The 16,170-nt window shown below is 41.2% G+C and overlaps 1 protein-coding gene across 1 annotated transcript in view; it reads right to left on the bottom strand.

The window, feature by feature from the left end:
- The window catches only part of LOC126456197 (dynein axonemal heavy chain 8-like), a 503,569-nt gene extending 489,962 nt beyond the window's left edge, over window positions 1–13,607 (bottom strand). The window contains exons 1-5 of the mRNA XM_050091951.1: window positions 13,578–13,607; window positions 13,042–13,314; window positions 5,185–5,286; window positions 4,957–5,103; window positions 1,453–1,727 (exon numbers count right to left, since the gene is read on the bottom strand). Of these exons, the coding sequence (XP_049947908.1) occupies window positions 1,453–1,727; window positions 4,957–5,103; window positions 5,185–5,286; window positions 13,042–13,314; window positions 13,578–13,607 (827 nt within the window). The remainder of the gene's footprint in view (window positions 1–1,452; window positions 1,728–4,956; window positions 5,104–5,184; window positions 5,287–13,041; window positions 13,315–13,577) is intronic.
- Window positions 13,608–16,170: the final 2,563 nt, after the last annotated feature.

Below are 16,170 nucleotides of genomic sequence, written 5' to 3' on the forward strand. Positions count from 1 at the left end.
GACCAGGGAATTAATTAAACGTCGTTATCGACATTCACTTCTCGTCTCCTGGTTGAACGAAAGCGAAAACGACTATATCGAGTCTATGCTGAAGGCGTGGAAAGCAATTAACATACGAGATGCTGGTTTCCAAGCAGCCGAAGCATGGGAAAAAGTGGAAAGCGCTACCATAATGAAGTGCTGGAGAAAATTGTGACGATACATTGATGCCGAGTTAGATCCAATAGTGAGGGACAGCGATGAGCCAGCCAATTCGGAATTATCAGTTACCGTGTACTCTGACATGTTCCACAAGCTTCCAGGAGGAGAAGAAAGTGGCTGAATGAGGAAAACTGTGATACGGACAAAACGTTAACAGATGAAGAAATAATCAAAAGCATGCAAGAAAGAAATGATGAAAGTGATGAAGAAGAGGGTACAGGAGGAGAGAGCATGAAGATTTCTCGCACTGCTAGTGCTGAAGCTGCCGAGGTCTTCCTGGAGTACATTATGCAACAACCAGATACATGCAGTACCGATGTAATGCTTGTAAAGCGGTTACGTGATAAATCATGCCACCGTCGTGTATCATCATTGCGAAAGTTAAAAATCAGGGGCATGTTTCATAGTGAGTCACGACAGTATAATAATGTACAGTATACATTCAAGGACTAAGTTTTCTTTGAAAATTAATGTATTTTTGGATTTAATAAAGTATATCCCCTATGTTTTAAAATTGTATCCTTCGGTTTAATAAAGTACAGTACACTATATACCCTATGTTTTCAACACAAATAAAAAACAAAATAAATGTATAAAATAAATTTCAGACACTCAATAATCCGGCACTTCCGCTAATCCGGCACCCATAAGTGCCAGGAATGGCGGGATTAGCGAGAGTCTAGTGCACTTAAAATTCGCTTGCCCGGTATCGGCAGATAAATATGACACTGCAGTGCAGTGCAAGAAGTAATCAGAGAAAAAGCAATGTTAAAGTATACGTAATGGAAAAAGTAAACAAACAGAATATTTTTATACTTCGCATCACTGTATCTGCGCGTTCATACAAGTAGCACGAGTCGCTACATATTCATCCCCCCGAATCACTAATACATCAAACATCTATCAAGTGTCTAAATATTAACAATAAGGAAAAAATTGTTTAATACTGTTTATTTGTAGCAACTTAAAACATGAGAACTCTTTACGATCTTGGCCAACAGGTTTGTTAGAACAACCATGTTGTGATGCAGACCACTAAAGGTGCTTTGGAATTCAGTATAGCGAGCGTATGGTCTAAGAAACAACTATCACTATCGCGAAAGGCGGTAAACAATGTAATCTACACTGCATGTATAACTGCGACAGGGGAAACTAGACGTAACAACAAAAAAGGCAACTACACATTATGAGTTTCATGCAGATTCGTTGTAGACCCTATAATGTGGACGTCATTTGCGTAGTGTGTGATACCTGGCCAGCACGAGCAGCGACTGCCTGACGTCCGGAGTCTCGCTGAGCAGCGCTTCCAGGAACTGCCGCAGCTCCTCCTCCGTCTCCAACACACTCTCCTTGAAGGTGCTGTAGTCGATGTCGAAGTCCGGCTTCCGGTGCTCTAGCGGATCGTACTTCTGGTACCGGACCTTCTCATACATTTGGTCGAATTTTTTGGCAAACTGGTCGATTCCTTCGATTTTGGAACTCTTGAGGATCGAATATGTTAGAGCAGTTTGCAACAAATCTTCTATCTGCGAGGAACATGAAGTAGAATCAGAAATCAGATGAGACATCTCAAAGAAGACAAAACTGCAGAAATCTAATACAAATTAATTCGAGATGAATGTAAAGAGTGGTAGAAGCCGACCTCAGGGAACATCAGTTTGGGATTCTTGAGAAATGTATGAACACATGAGGCAACACTGATGCTAGCTAAGGATGTAGATTGAGAGAGTATACCATCTCTAATATTATGAAGGAAGCAGGGTTCAAATACGGGGAGCGAAAACTTCGAAGTACCAATGGGCGATATTCAGTTATTTTTGTAATACAGGTCAGGGAGTTCGTTTATCGTATCAAGAGGATGAGAATGGAGACTTCTTAAGATTTCAATTCCTTCCAGGACATTGAATATTCGACACGTTTTTATGATTTTTTTACGCGCGCCATTTCAATGTTTTAAACTTGTGCGAATCGATTCAAATTTTGGAAGAAAGTAGACAAATACATTTATTTATGATCTTTTTTTGTTTTGTGAAAACATGGTTCGAGGAGAAGGGAAACAATTTTTCGACTTATCTGAGAGCTTCAAAGACATTTAAATCAAATCATCTTGGCACATTTGCGCTTTTTTTTTGCGAGTTCACCCTACTTTACCAGCGCTGTGAGCTCTTTTAGACCCACCCCCTGTTTCGTGTATGGTGCGGGGTGTAAGAACAGACACAAATTTATGTGCTTCTAGAGAGTGAAATGTATCTACGAGTATCCGAGAGTGGAGGTGCATCTGTAATAGGAAGTAGCCGGAGTGTCATATTGCACGACCCGATAAGTACGATGTTGGACGACATGATGGCAGTTTTTTTGTTATACGACATGACATGTATCATATTACTTTACTTGACACGATGCGTTATATTACATGACATGGGTACTAATACTAACAATTAAAAAAGCGCAAATATATCAATATGTTTTCATTTAAATGTCTTTGAAACTGCTAGGTAACGCGGACAGTTAGTTACCTTTTTTTACATCTCTAACTCTGCCGAGGACATAATCTCCTATTCTGTTTTACGATAGGAACGTTTTTCATTCTGATTATTTATGTTCGATTCAGGTAGATCATGTATGTTCTGTATCGAAGAATGAATGGAAAAGTCGGCAAGTTCCGCGAAAAATGCCAATCCTAGTGATAACTAAAGATATGTGTGCGGTTGCTTACCATGTGTGTAGCTAGGGGCACTATATAAGCTACACAGGGTGAGTTAGGAGGAACGGTGGATGCTCTGAGGGGTGATAGTATTAGCTATTTTGAACAAAAGCTTCATATAGGCATAATCCCTATTGAGAATGGTTTCCGAGATAGTACATATTCAACATACATTGTTGTTTATTTTACGTATAACTCAAACATTGTTATTGTTTACAATGCACCACAGTACTGTAGACGAAGTTGAGACGAACAATTTAATACAGGACACTTGAGGTCTATCAAGTAGAAAAACTACCGCAAATTGATTTACACAACCGACCTAAGCTACAATTCATGCGCGTCGAGCGAGATTTTCATATTCTCGTCCTCTGTCCGTGCAAACTATTAGTCCTAGAGAAAAAATGAACAGGTCCTTTTTTTGTACGAAATTTAATGTAGTTTAATTTTGTACTATGGGACTTTTTTACTGAAGGTGCTGTTTTAGAGTTATTCACGAAAAACGCACAAAATTTATATTAAATATGTCCTATCTCGAAAACCATTCGGAATAGGGCGTATGTCTGTATCACGTTTTTTGTTCAGAATCACAAATACTATCACCATTCAAAGCGCGTAACCTCCCTCCTGACTCACTACAGAGGTCCAGTGTGGGCTGTAATAATCGTATGGCAGCGAATCTTGGTAGATGCGCCACCGCATTAATGTGGAACCGATTTACGCTGGAAAAATAGCTCCAGTTTCGGCTTCCAGGTGGAAATATGGTGCTTTGAATGCCGCAAAGACGTAGAGAAATGTTTCCATATGTAATGCATTACGAACGGAAAGTGGACAGAAAAGGTCCTATGCGTGAGAAAGGCAAAATACATAGTTCTTCAATATGAGCATTAGAGATGTAGAAGAGATTCTACATCCGTGAAACGACGTGATCAACAGTTGCTCGCAGCAGTTCTGGCAGAATCTGAGCAACGTGTTCCTTTATAATGACCCTCAGATCAGGTAGAGACCACACGTGTCCCTGGAAAACGCGTTTTTTTTTTTTAGATATCCCCAGAGCCGAAAGTCACACGGATTCATATCAGGTGATCTTGCAGGCCATACATCTGGAAAACTTCTGGAGATAACACGTTAGTGGAATCTTGCATTAAGCAGATCTTTCACTGGGCGAACGACGTCACGTACTGCTCAATCTTGCGCGAAACCTGTGGATTCCACAGAGTTGACTCACATGCTGTACAAGAACATATCGATAACGTGCAGACGTCACGGTACACCTGATAGGCCCTCTGGGTGTGTTCTCTTCAAAGAAGAAAGGACCGAGAATGAATCCACACCATACAGTCATATATGACGAGTGCAATGGCTCTTCGTGCACTACAGGCGGTTTAACGGTACCCCAAATTCGGCAGTTCTTTATATTCACTGCATATTTCAGTGTGAAGTGTGTCTCTTCGCGTCACAGAATTCTGCCTGCCACATGTCATCAACTTCGATCCGTGCCAGAAACCGATTGGCAAATTCAGAACGTTGCTGCGGATTACGAAGTTTTAGTTGCTGCACCGTCTGGAACATCTACGCGTACCAGCGTAATATAGACGCAAAACTTTCCGTTCAACAAAAAATTAAGCACAATTCAGAAAATTAGCTACACGTCCCTTTCTTTAATTGAAAAAGTATTTTCAGCTTTTCCGTAATATGAACTATACTTCAATTAACCTCTCGGTATTATTGTTACAGACGTTTTAGAGAGTCGAGTACTACGAGACGGCCCTAGCTAATAGCAGGTCCTTCTCGTATGTCATGTTCTCACCGTCTCGCCTTACTTGTAGGTGCAGTCAGAGCTTTGTCAAGCGTGACTGGCTCCTGGCTTCACACCGGCTACTTCCCCGCCCTCCTCCCGCGCCACACAAAAATCGAAGTCTGTCAACCAAAAAGTTATTTTATTCTACATATACTGCGCAAAATTTAAGTGACAGAGAACGTTATGTCTATCACAAGTAAACAGATTCACCGGAAAACCGTTTCATGAAATTAGCAAATAGACACAGTACCTTAACAAGCCTTGCTTTGAAAGTCTCAAATTTTATGAAAACATGATGGTCTGAAACGTCGAAGGGCCGTTCGTTATGGCTCTTCTTGATCTCTCGTTTTATTTCTTGAAAACAGGCGTAGTAATTGATGTAAAGCTGTATGCAAACCTGAAACAGATGGCAAACCCAGTAAAAATTTACTGTTTCCCATGCATAGAATAACCTCTAAAAGTCCAAATTCAAACATACCTCTATTTTATTTACAACTTCTCTTTTCGTCTGTTTATAAATATCGCTCTTGTCGTAGTTTGTCAGATATCCTCTACACGCGATCACCATCTGGTTGGTTACCTGCAATTATGAACATCAAATCAGCATTACATTACATGGCTGTTCATAGTGAGAGTATTGGTTTGATGTGTTTACATCTACATCTATATTACATTGTTTACATCTACGTATACAAGGATACTCCAACTCACACTTAAGTGCCTGACAGAGGGTTCATCGAACCACATTCACAATAATTCTCTATTATTCCACTCTCTAACAGCACGCGGAAAAAAACGAACATCTATATCTTTCTGTGACAGCTCTGACTTCCTTTATCTTATTTTGATAATCATTTCTCCCTATGTAGATCGGCGTCAACAAAATATTTTCGCATTCGGAGCAGAAAGTTGGTGATTGAAATTTCGTGAGCAGATTCCGTCGCAACGAGAAACGCCTTTGTATTAATAAAGTCCACCCCAAGTCCTGTATCATGTCCGTGACGCTTTTTCCCCTACTTCTCGATAACGCAAAACGTGCTGCTCTTCTTTGAACTTCCTCGATGTACACCGTTAATACTATCTGATAAGGATCCAACACCGCTCAGCAGTACTCCAAAAGAGAACCGACAAGCGTAAGTGTAGGCAATCTCTTTAGTAGATCTGTTGCATCTTCTTATGTGTTCTGCTAATATGTCGCAGTATTTGGTTCGCCTTCCCCGCAATATTTTCCCTGTGATCTTTCGGATTTACGATGTTCGTAATTGTAATTCATAGGTATGCAGTTGAATTTACAGCCTTTAGATTTGATTTATTTATCGAGTAAACGAAACTTAATGGTTTCGTTCTAGCATCATGTAGATGGCCTCACACTTTTCATTATTAAGGTCAATTCTCAATTTTTGTACCATATACACATCTTAACTAAATCGAATTACGATTGGTTGTGATCTTCTGATGGCTTTACTAGACAAAAAACGACAGCATACTCTGCAAACAACCTATGATGGCTGCTCAGATTGTCTCCTAAATAGTTTATATAAATAAGAAACAACAGAGGGCCTATAACACTACCTTGGGAAACGCCAGAAATCACTTCTCTTTTACTCGATGACTTTCCGTCAGTTACTACGAACTGTGACCTCTCTGACAGGGACTCACGAATCCAGTCGCGTAACTGAAACGATATTCCATAAGCAAACAATTTGATAACAAGCCGCTTGTGAGGTACCGTTTCAAAAACCTTATGGAAATCTAGAAATACAAAATCAATTTGAAATCCCTTGTCAATAGCACTCAACACTTCGTGTGAGTAAAGAGCTAGTTGTGTTTCACAAGAACGATATTTTCTAAATCCGTGTTGACTGTGTTTCAGTAGACCGTTCTCCTCGAGGTTATTCTCGTCCGAACTCAATATATGTTTCAAAATCCTGCTGCATGTCGACGTTTATGATATGGGCCTGTAATTTAGTGGATTACTCTTATTGCCTTTCTTTAATACTGGTGTGACCTGTGCAACTTTCCAGTCTTTGGGTACGGATCTTTCGTCGAGCGAGCGATTATGTATGATTGTTAAGTATGGGGCAATTACATCAGCATATTCTGTAAGGAACCTAACTGGTATAAAGTCTTGACCGGAAGACTTGCTTTTATTTAAGTGAGGTTTAAGCTGTTTCACTTCTCCGAGGATATCTTCTTCTAAGTTACTCATGTTGGCAGCTGTTCTTGATTCGAATTCTGGAGTATTTATTTCGTCTTCTTGGGTGAAAGAATTTTGGAAGGCTGTGGTTAGTAGCTGTGCCTTAGCAGCACTGTCGTCGATTGTATTTTTACTGTTACAGAGAAAGCACGGACTGTGTCTTGCCGGTAGCATACTTTACGTACGACCAGAATCTCTGGATTTTCTGTCACCTTTCGAGACAAAGTTTCGTTTCGGAAACTATTATCAGCATCTCGCATTGCAATCCGTGGCTACATTTCGACCTGCTGCAAAAGATCGCCAATCTTGGCGATTTTACGTTCGTTTAAATTTGGCATGCTTCATGCTTTTTTCGACGGTTCTGGAACAGTGAACAGACCCGTTTTGTGTACCAAGGGCGTCAGCTCTGTCTTTTGTTGATTTATTTGGTATAAATCTCTCAATTGCTATCGACAGAGTTTCATTGAATTCAAGCCACGTCTGGTCTACACTTACATTGTTAATTTGGAAAGTGTGGAGATTGTCTCTCAGAAAGTCGTCATGGGAATTTTTATCTGCTTATTTGAATGGGTATACCTTTCGTTTTATTAGCTTAGGATTATTTGTTGCTAAGAGGTCAAGTGTGTATTCATAACCGTTTAGTATTCGAGTGGGCTCATGAACTAACTGCTCGAGATAATTTTCAGAGAATGCGTTTAGCACAATTTGGGATGATGTTTTTGTGTACCTCAGGATTTCAACATGTATTTTCGCCAACATATAGAGGGTAAACTAAAATCACTACCAACTTTAATTTATGAGTTGGATACGTGTTTGAAATTAGATAAAAGTTTTCTTTGAATCTTTCAGCAATTGTATCATTTGAGTTGGGAGGTCGGTAAAAGGATCCAATTATTATTTTATTGCGATTGCCAATAATGACCGCTACCGATACTAACTGTTTCAATTTCGGTACCAGATAAACTACTTGTAACAGCAACAAATACGCCACTGCCAACTCTGTTTAGCCTGTCCTTTCTGAACACCACCAGGCCCCTCGCAAAAATTTCGGCTGACCTTATATCCAACTTTAGCCAGCTTTCAGTGCCTATAGCGATTACAGCATCAGTGCTTTCTACTAGCGTTTGGAGCTCTGGTACATTACCAACACAGCTACGACAATTTACAACTGTTATACCGATGGCTGTCTTTTGATTGGCTGATGTTTGAATCAGGATGGTTCTCAGAATTCAAGGACAAATAAATAATAATAAACTAAAGAAATAAAAACACTTTTCTGAAGCAAGTTGAACCAACAACTTTCGTAACATCGAGGTTATTGAAACTGGGACAGAGTTGAGGTCTAAATTGCTCCAATTAATGTTCTGCTGAGTAGAGATTAGAAAATCGTTCTAGCAGTAGAAGGTAATACGTGGAGAGCCTAGTTTTAGAGTTCCTGAAGCACACCGTGAGGTGACCTCCAGTCATATCGGGTGTCTACACACAACAAGACCATAAGAGTAACAGATGTCTGTCTCTCCAAAATACTGGGAAAATGTGTCTTTTCCGTTTGGTGCCGCCGCAGTCGCAGACGATAGTCTTCGGAGAGAGTCTTTATTTCTTTTGTTTATATATTCGAGTCCACTTTCTTAATAACAATAATGCAGCTTTTCATTTCGAATTACATTTACGTGAACCATTATGAAAATCTATTTATATTGTAAATACTGAACTAAGTTTACAGTATTCATCTTACTCTTTTCCTTGTCTCTGTTTCTGCTCCAGGCGCGCAGTCCGGAACCGCGCGACTGCTACGGTCGCAGGTTCGAATCCTGCCTCGGGCATGGATGTGTGTGATGTCCTTAGGTTAGTTAGGTTTAAGTAGTTCTAAGTTCTAGGGGACTGATGACCTCAGAAGTTAAGTCCCATAGTGCTCAGAGCCATTTTTCTGTTTCTGCTACTATCGCTCTAAGACTTAAATGGCTCCCTATAAGCTCCTCTACGTATATTAGGTTGGTGCATTAGCGCTTTTATTTTCATGTTGGTATTCCGGTTGCTATGGATATATTTAGCGACTGCCGTTTTTTTATTTGTAGTTCACTGTTGCCATTTGATAAAAGTGAAGAAAGATGAAAAAAACCAATGGGACTTAACAGGAAGACAGGAGGATAGGGAAGCCTACAAGACTGCAAAAAAGATGGCAAAAAGAGTAGTGGCAAAAGCAAAGGCTGAGGCAATTGAAGAGGCGTATGAAGAGATGGAAAGAAGACAGGACAGCAGGCAACTCCTACGTATTGCTAAAGCACGAGATAAGGCGGCCACGGACATAACATCAATGAGGCAGATAAAGGATGAATCAGGTGTAGTATTACACGACCGTGAGAAAATCCTGAATAGGTGGTGGGAGTATTTTGAAAGGCTACTGAATGAGGAAAATGTACGAGAGAAGTATGAGGACGGAGATATAAACGAAGGAATGGCCCGAAGTATAAGTAGGGAGGAAGTCGAACACGCGCTGAAGAAAATGAAAAATGGGAAGGCCATAGGGGCAGACCAACTGATACGCTCTGGGATCTAATGCAGAAGATCTGGAAAGGAGAAAGAATGCCACATGGGTAGAGAAGCAGTATACTGGTTCCCATATATAAGGGGAAAGGGGATATCCTTTCTCATTTTGAGGAGGATTATTTTGACACTAGTGACGCTCCATGTTCAGGAATACCTTCGAGGTTAGATGAAGATCATTTAAATGTGTTAACTGCAATGATCCACTTCGATGTACTCGAGAACTGGCAGATGTGATGAACTATAATCATTTCACCATCGTGCGACATTTACATGGAATGGGGAAAGTTCAAAAATCGGGTTGTGGGTACCACATACTCTAAGCCAAATTCACAAAAATCAGTGGGTGGCATATGTGTATTCTATTTGTTCGTCATCAATTGGCACGTGAACAACACTGTCCATTTCTATTCTGTATCGATATTGGTGATGAGAAGTGATGTCTTTATGCTAACACAAGGAGAAGAAAGCAATGTTGAGCCCCAACAAAGCGTCGACTTCCCGTACAAAGACCTGCGCATATCCATAAAAGATAATGTAATGCACCTGGTGGAACAGTAACGGTGCAGTGTACTATGAATTACTTCCCCTAGGTGTAACCATCACTGCTGACATCTATTGTCAACAACTGAGGCGCCTTGGAGACGCAATCCAACGCATTTGATTGACAACCAACATCAGCTGCAATAGGTTAGCGGTAACTTAGCTGTCTTACACACTGCGGGGGAAGGTCGAATACTCCATGTCCTGGAAGAAATTGAAATCTTACGAAGTCTCCATTCCCATCCTCTTGATACGATAAATGAACTCACTGACCTGTATTACAAAAATATGTTAGTTAATTATGACATTATAACCGAACATCACGCATTGGGATAATTTGTGATCTCTCAAAGTCTTTTGATTGTGTGAATCGTGAAAATCTTCTAGGTGAGCTTAAGTACTGTGGTGTGAGTGGGACGGTGCACAAATGGTTTAATTCATACTTAACTGGAAGAATGCAGAAGGTTGAAATTACCAGTACAGATAGTCTGCAAAAAGCCAGCAGAGTCCTCTATCTGGGAAGGTATCAATACTGGTGTACCACAGGGTTCAGTCTTGCGTCCCTGATTGTTCTTAATATACGAGGGCTATCCACAAAGTACATTACGTTTTGGAATTAAAAATAAATAAAGTATTGGAAATTTTTTTAATAATATACAGATGAAAGCCACACTTAAATACTACTTTTCTACATAGTTGCCATTTAAATTAAGGCACTTATCGTGGCGATGGACGAGCTTGAAAATTCCTTAGTCGTAAAATTCGGCCGCCTGCGCCTTCAACCACGTGGCCTAGACACCCAGTTTTTGAACTTTCCCCATTCCGTATAAATGTCGCACGGTCGTGGGATGATTACAGTTCACCACATGTGCCAGTTCTCGAGTACACCGATGTGGATCGTAGTGGATTAATTCGTGTAACCGATCTTTATCTAACCCCGAAGGTCTTCCTGAACGTGGAGAGTTACTGATGTCAAAATATTCCTGTCCCATAGCATTATCTCCATACACACGCTAATGTTTCTGGCTGCCTCCGCTGCTGTCATCACTGTATTGAACTCAATCTGAAGAATATGTTGGAAATGTTCCGATTTCTCCAATTGGCACTCCATTTTCTAGCGTCCAAAGTTTCACTCACTATCTCCAAAGGAGAAAATGACTATATATAAACTTAAATAGCACCAATCAATTACAAATAAAATTAATAATCGATAAATAAACCCATAGCAACCGGAATACCAAACGCAAAACAAAAACCCAACGATCTTATGCACCAATCTAATTGTCAAGTCAGTGAGATTCCAGGCCGACAACTTCTTTGGAGACGCATAGTCAGCTGTGTAATACCAACCTGACTTTCGCCCGCCGTATTGTACGAGTGCTGGCCAAGGTCTATTCTAAACTGTTTTAGAGTGGAATTTCTAGAAGTTTTAGGTTAAAACAGAAGTCAGACAGTGTGATGGCTTCTTCCTGCTGCTCTTTATCTTTTAGACAAAATCATAATGGAATGGAGAATGTCATGCGAAAACCAAATCAGTGACGGAGTTAGATAGTGTTAAAAAGGAACAACTTACAAAGAGACTGTTTAGTGTTTGCAAACGACCTAGTTATTTTTTTCAGACTCAATGGAAACGACCAGTAAACAGAATTTCTGAAAGAACAAGCTGGAAAAGCAGGATTACAAAACTTCTTTGAGAAAAACGAATTCACGAAAAACTTTATGGCTGCCACGAAGATAATGAAAATTAAGCATGAAAAAACTGCGAGAACTAACAAATTCAAGTATCTAAGAGAAGTAACTGAACAAGACATTTCAGAGACAGAAGTTATTAAAGAAAGAGTTAATAACATTACTTCACTAAGTATGTACAAGGTAAGAAATCAATACCCCAGCTGCGACTGTCGTCAATGAAGGCTACATTGCATGCTGAATAAACGTCCGTATATTAAGACAGCTACACATCTACCAACGACTGAAGCAATAGAAGTCGCCACTTTTATGAAAGACTCTAATACAGTTCAAATCGTATGAAGATTCTCAATGTAAAGATACAGTAGTTCACTAAAGATCGCTTAGTCCAAACAAACTAAATTATACGTTCCACATTCAAGTCCAGTCCACGATTCAGCTTGGAAGGCACAGTCTAGTCTATCATTCGTTGTCGCTCGAAAGTAACTCGATGGCCCTAGCTGGGAACTCGCGATAACTGCTCGTAGAGCTCAGAGATAACTGTTGATCATTTCCCTTCACTTCCACACTGTAATGGGGTTTGCAATTCAACTGGAAATGGCTGTCGAGGGGCCGCGCGGCCTCCTAAATAGACCTGTATGAAAATACTCACCAATAAGTTACTTAAAAAGGTAACCCTTTATCATATTAAAATCCGTAACAGATACGCAACAAGAGGTGTAGTAGTAGTTGTAACCACATTTCTGAAAGAAAATACCTATGATATGTGAATTACGCAACTGCAAGAATAGACAACGCAGCAACGGTAAAAATCGTTAGTGGCAGTCTGTATAATCATAATAATTAGCCTGCACTGTTACAGATACACACACACACACACACACACACACACACACACACACACACAAACACACACACTCACACACGCACAAACGCACAAAAAGATCTTTAATTTTGGCCTGAGATATCCCAAAGATAGATTAAAACTATAATCAGCATGCACTATTTTACACAAACGCACACACACACCACACACACACACACACACACACACACACACACACACACACCACACACACACACACACATACACACACATAAACAAACAAAAAGTGCTGTCCCAGAGATGGATTAAAACTTCTTTCAATCCCACGTTCTGAATTCTCTTACTGATATTCTTAAAATGAATCTTTATGCGCAGATGTTTTATTTTTTAATAAAAGGTAATAGCAAAGCAAGGGCATTCACATACTGTCCTGCATAACTTCTCGTTTAACAGAATTACGAAAACTTCATGTTTCGGTTTGTTTCTGGTATTATATGAGCCAGAGTGTCAGCTGTTGGGATACGAGAGAGACTAACCTTGTAGAGCAGAGTGGAGATGCGCTCGGTGGTGTTGTAGTGGCGGGAGACGGTGAAGATGTTGCGGACGCAGTACATAAGGCTGGCGAGCCGAGAGTCGATGGCGAACGGGTCACCGCGGTACAGCGGCACGCAGTACTTCTCCAGCGCGTACAGGTACTTCACATTGTCCCGCGCCTCGTTAGCAGCGTCCGTCAAGCGACTGTCCAGCGCCTTCCATCTCTGCACAACAACAAAAGCTATGCCAGACACGTTCACACAGCAAATATGCGGCTTTCAAAGTTAAGTGCGCTGCTTGACTAACACAGCACCCTCCCCTTGTCGACGTACTCAAATGGTTCAAATGGCTCTGAGATCCATGGGACTTTAACATCTGAGGTCATCAGTCCCCTAGACTTAGAACTACTTAAACCTAACTAACCTAAGGACACCATACACATCCATGACCGAGACAGGATTCGAACCTGCGACCGTAGCAGCAGCGCGGTTCCGGACTGAAGCGCCTAGAACCGCTCGGCCACAACGGCCGGCTCGACCTGCTCCGTGAGCAATGAATGCTTCAACATAAATCCAGATGATAGCCCAACCTGCAGGTTGCTTTGCTGTATTTGACCATAAACGGCACCTGAGCTCTGTCCTCAGTGCGCTGCGAGTGTCAGTCGTGGTCAGAACAGTGTTTTGTGTAGTTGTGAGTGCACCGTGTCGGAGCTAAGCGATTTGAAATGTGGGCAAGTTGTTGGTGCTCGGTTGGTGAGTCCTTCCGTACCCAGTGTAGCCAAAGTGACTGATATTCCAAGAGGAATCGTATCGAAAACTCATACTGCACACAGGGAAAGCGAAATAACGTTATCCGCTAAGCCACAACGTGAATCAGTGTGTGTACTGAGTGATCTTGACAGATGGTCTTTCAAGAGGAAACTGAATATCGCAGCTGTGAAAGCTGTCAGCACTAAAATAACACGAAGAGAGCTCCATAACATGGGAACTGCAGAGCGAGCTAGAATTCCAAAGCCACTCATCAGTTATGCGAATACTCGTAACAGAAAAACAGGGTATGGAAGCCAAAAAACCTGGACCGTGGAGCAGTGGAAGACAGTCATTTTGTCGTGTGAATCTTGTTTCACACTGTTTCCAACTTCTGGCTGAGTTTATGTCACAAGAGTGAAACATGGCGGGGGTTCGGTGATGGTTTGGGCAGCCATATCCTGGTATTTCATGTGCTCCATGACTACTCTGCAAGGTCGAATTACTGCCGAAGATTATGTGACCATTTCGGCTGAACATGCCCAGCCAACGGTTTAATGTTGGTTCCCCAATGGTAATGCTGTGTTCCAACACGACAGGGCCCCTCTTCGCGCAGCCAGCATCGCCCATGATTGGCTTTGCGAGCTCGAGGATGACTCGTCGCATCTCCTCTCGCCGCAAGGGCTCAATGTTATTGGGCCTCTGGGGTATAGTTTGGAGAGAAGATTGTGTCACCGCTATCCACTTCCATCAGCGTTACCTGAACGTGGCACTATATCGCATGAAGAATAGTACAACTTCCCCTGATACACAGATTCTGTATTTATCAACTCCCAGATGACTGGATAGGGTTTTGAATGCAAACGGATTTCCTACACCATATTAGACATGGCAATGTGTTGTGTATTTTTGACCACCTCCCTCATTTACGTCCACATCTACATTCCAAACGCCACGTTATGCTGTGTGATGAAGGGAACTTTTTGTATCAATGCCATGTCCCGGCCTTCCCCGCCCTATCCTGTTCGAGTGGCGATTGATTCGCGGGAAGAACAATCGTTGCAAAGCTTCCGCGTAATCTCAATCACTCAAATTTTATAGTCATGATCTTTCCGTGAAATAGACATAGGAAGGTGCAATACGTGCCAGTGGCCTTGCTGCAGTGGTAACACCGGTTCCCGTCCGATCACCAAAGTTGAGCGCTGTCGGACTTGGGTGGGTGATTCTTCCAGGAACGAACTCTCTCGGGATGCGTAACGACTTCCCTGTAGCGTCTGTCACTACGAAACTTCTTTATTTAAATGTGTGAATCTGCACTCAAACTGCTGAACGACTGAGAAGATAAAACATCTACGTTACTTGATTCTGAAACAGCTGAGTAAAACTGAACGTACTGAGCCTACTTTCTCTTTGCTTTTTCTTATCGTATCAACACTGACCCACAATATTCTAGCGCAACGCAATCTGACTGCTCGAAAAAAAATGACAGCCTGATTCAAATCATTAATACAAAAGAATGGCCCTAATAAGAAGCAATCCTGACAATAACCTATACATTTCATTTAGTACTTACCTCACAAACATCTTCACTACGCGAATTACTGCAATACAGCGAGCGTCAATACTGCCAGCTAAATAAAAGATTCTAACTACTAATTGGCCACTAACTACTAATAGTCATGTCGTTAGTAAAGGAAAGATTTTGTTGCAAACCAAATAACGTATTTTTTACCTTAATAATGTGACATCCAGTTCATACACGAATATAAATCGTCATTGACATCCAATACAAAGATATATAATCAAGAATAATTTTCAATCTCGAACTCGGATACTTCCAGATCGTTAGCCCACGCTAACACTTCAGACCTCTACCGACCATCAATGTTAATTTCTCACATTTAACATCCATCACTGCTGGCTGTTCACCTCCAACTACCCAATAGTACTTCCATTACTGCTGACGATGAACTTCCAACGACGAGTCCAACCAGCCACAGAATCTCTTACAAAGAAAGCGCAGTCAGAGATCCAATGCAAAGCACTACACAGCGCTGCCAACAGAGAAGCAGCCCATTTACAATTAGATTGGGTTGAGCATCTCCTTGACGCTTTGGCGCTTACTAAACGAACCTCTTATGATACGCGCTATTCTTCCTTGGATCATTTTTACTTCCTCTATCAGTCCTTTCTGGTACGGATCCCAGATTGATGATCAATATTCAAGTATCGCATAGACCTTAAAATTTGCAATCAGTCTCAAGCTTTCGACGACTTCCTCCGCCGTCATCGTCTGGAGAATCTGTAGGCCGTTTGGTAGTTTATTTAAGTGGCTGACTTTTGTTATGGAAACGTCATGGAGTCATATACTTCCAGAGACCACAT

This window comes from Schistocerca serialis, chromosome 2 (genome assembly GCF_023864345.2).
Source record: "Schistocerca serialis cubense isolate TAMUIC-IGC-003099 chromosome 2, iqSchSeri2.2, whole genome shotgun sequence".
NCBI lineage: Eukaryota > Metazoa > Arthropoda > Insecta > Orthoptera > Acrididae > Schistocerca > Schistocerca serialis.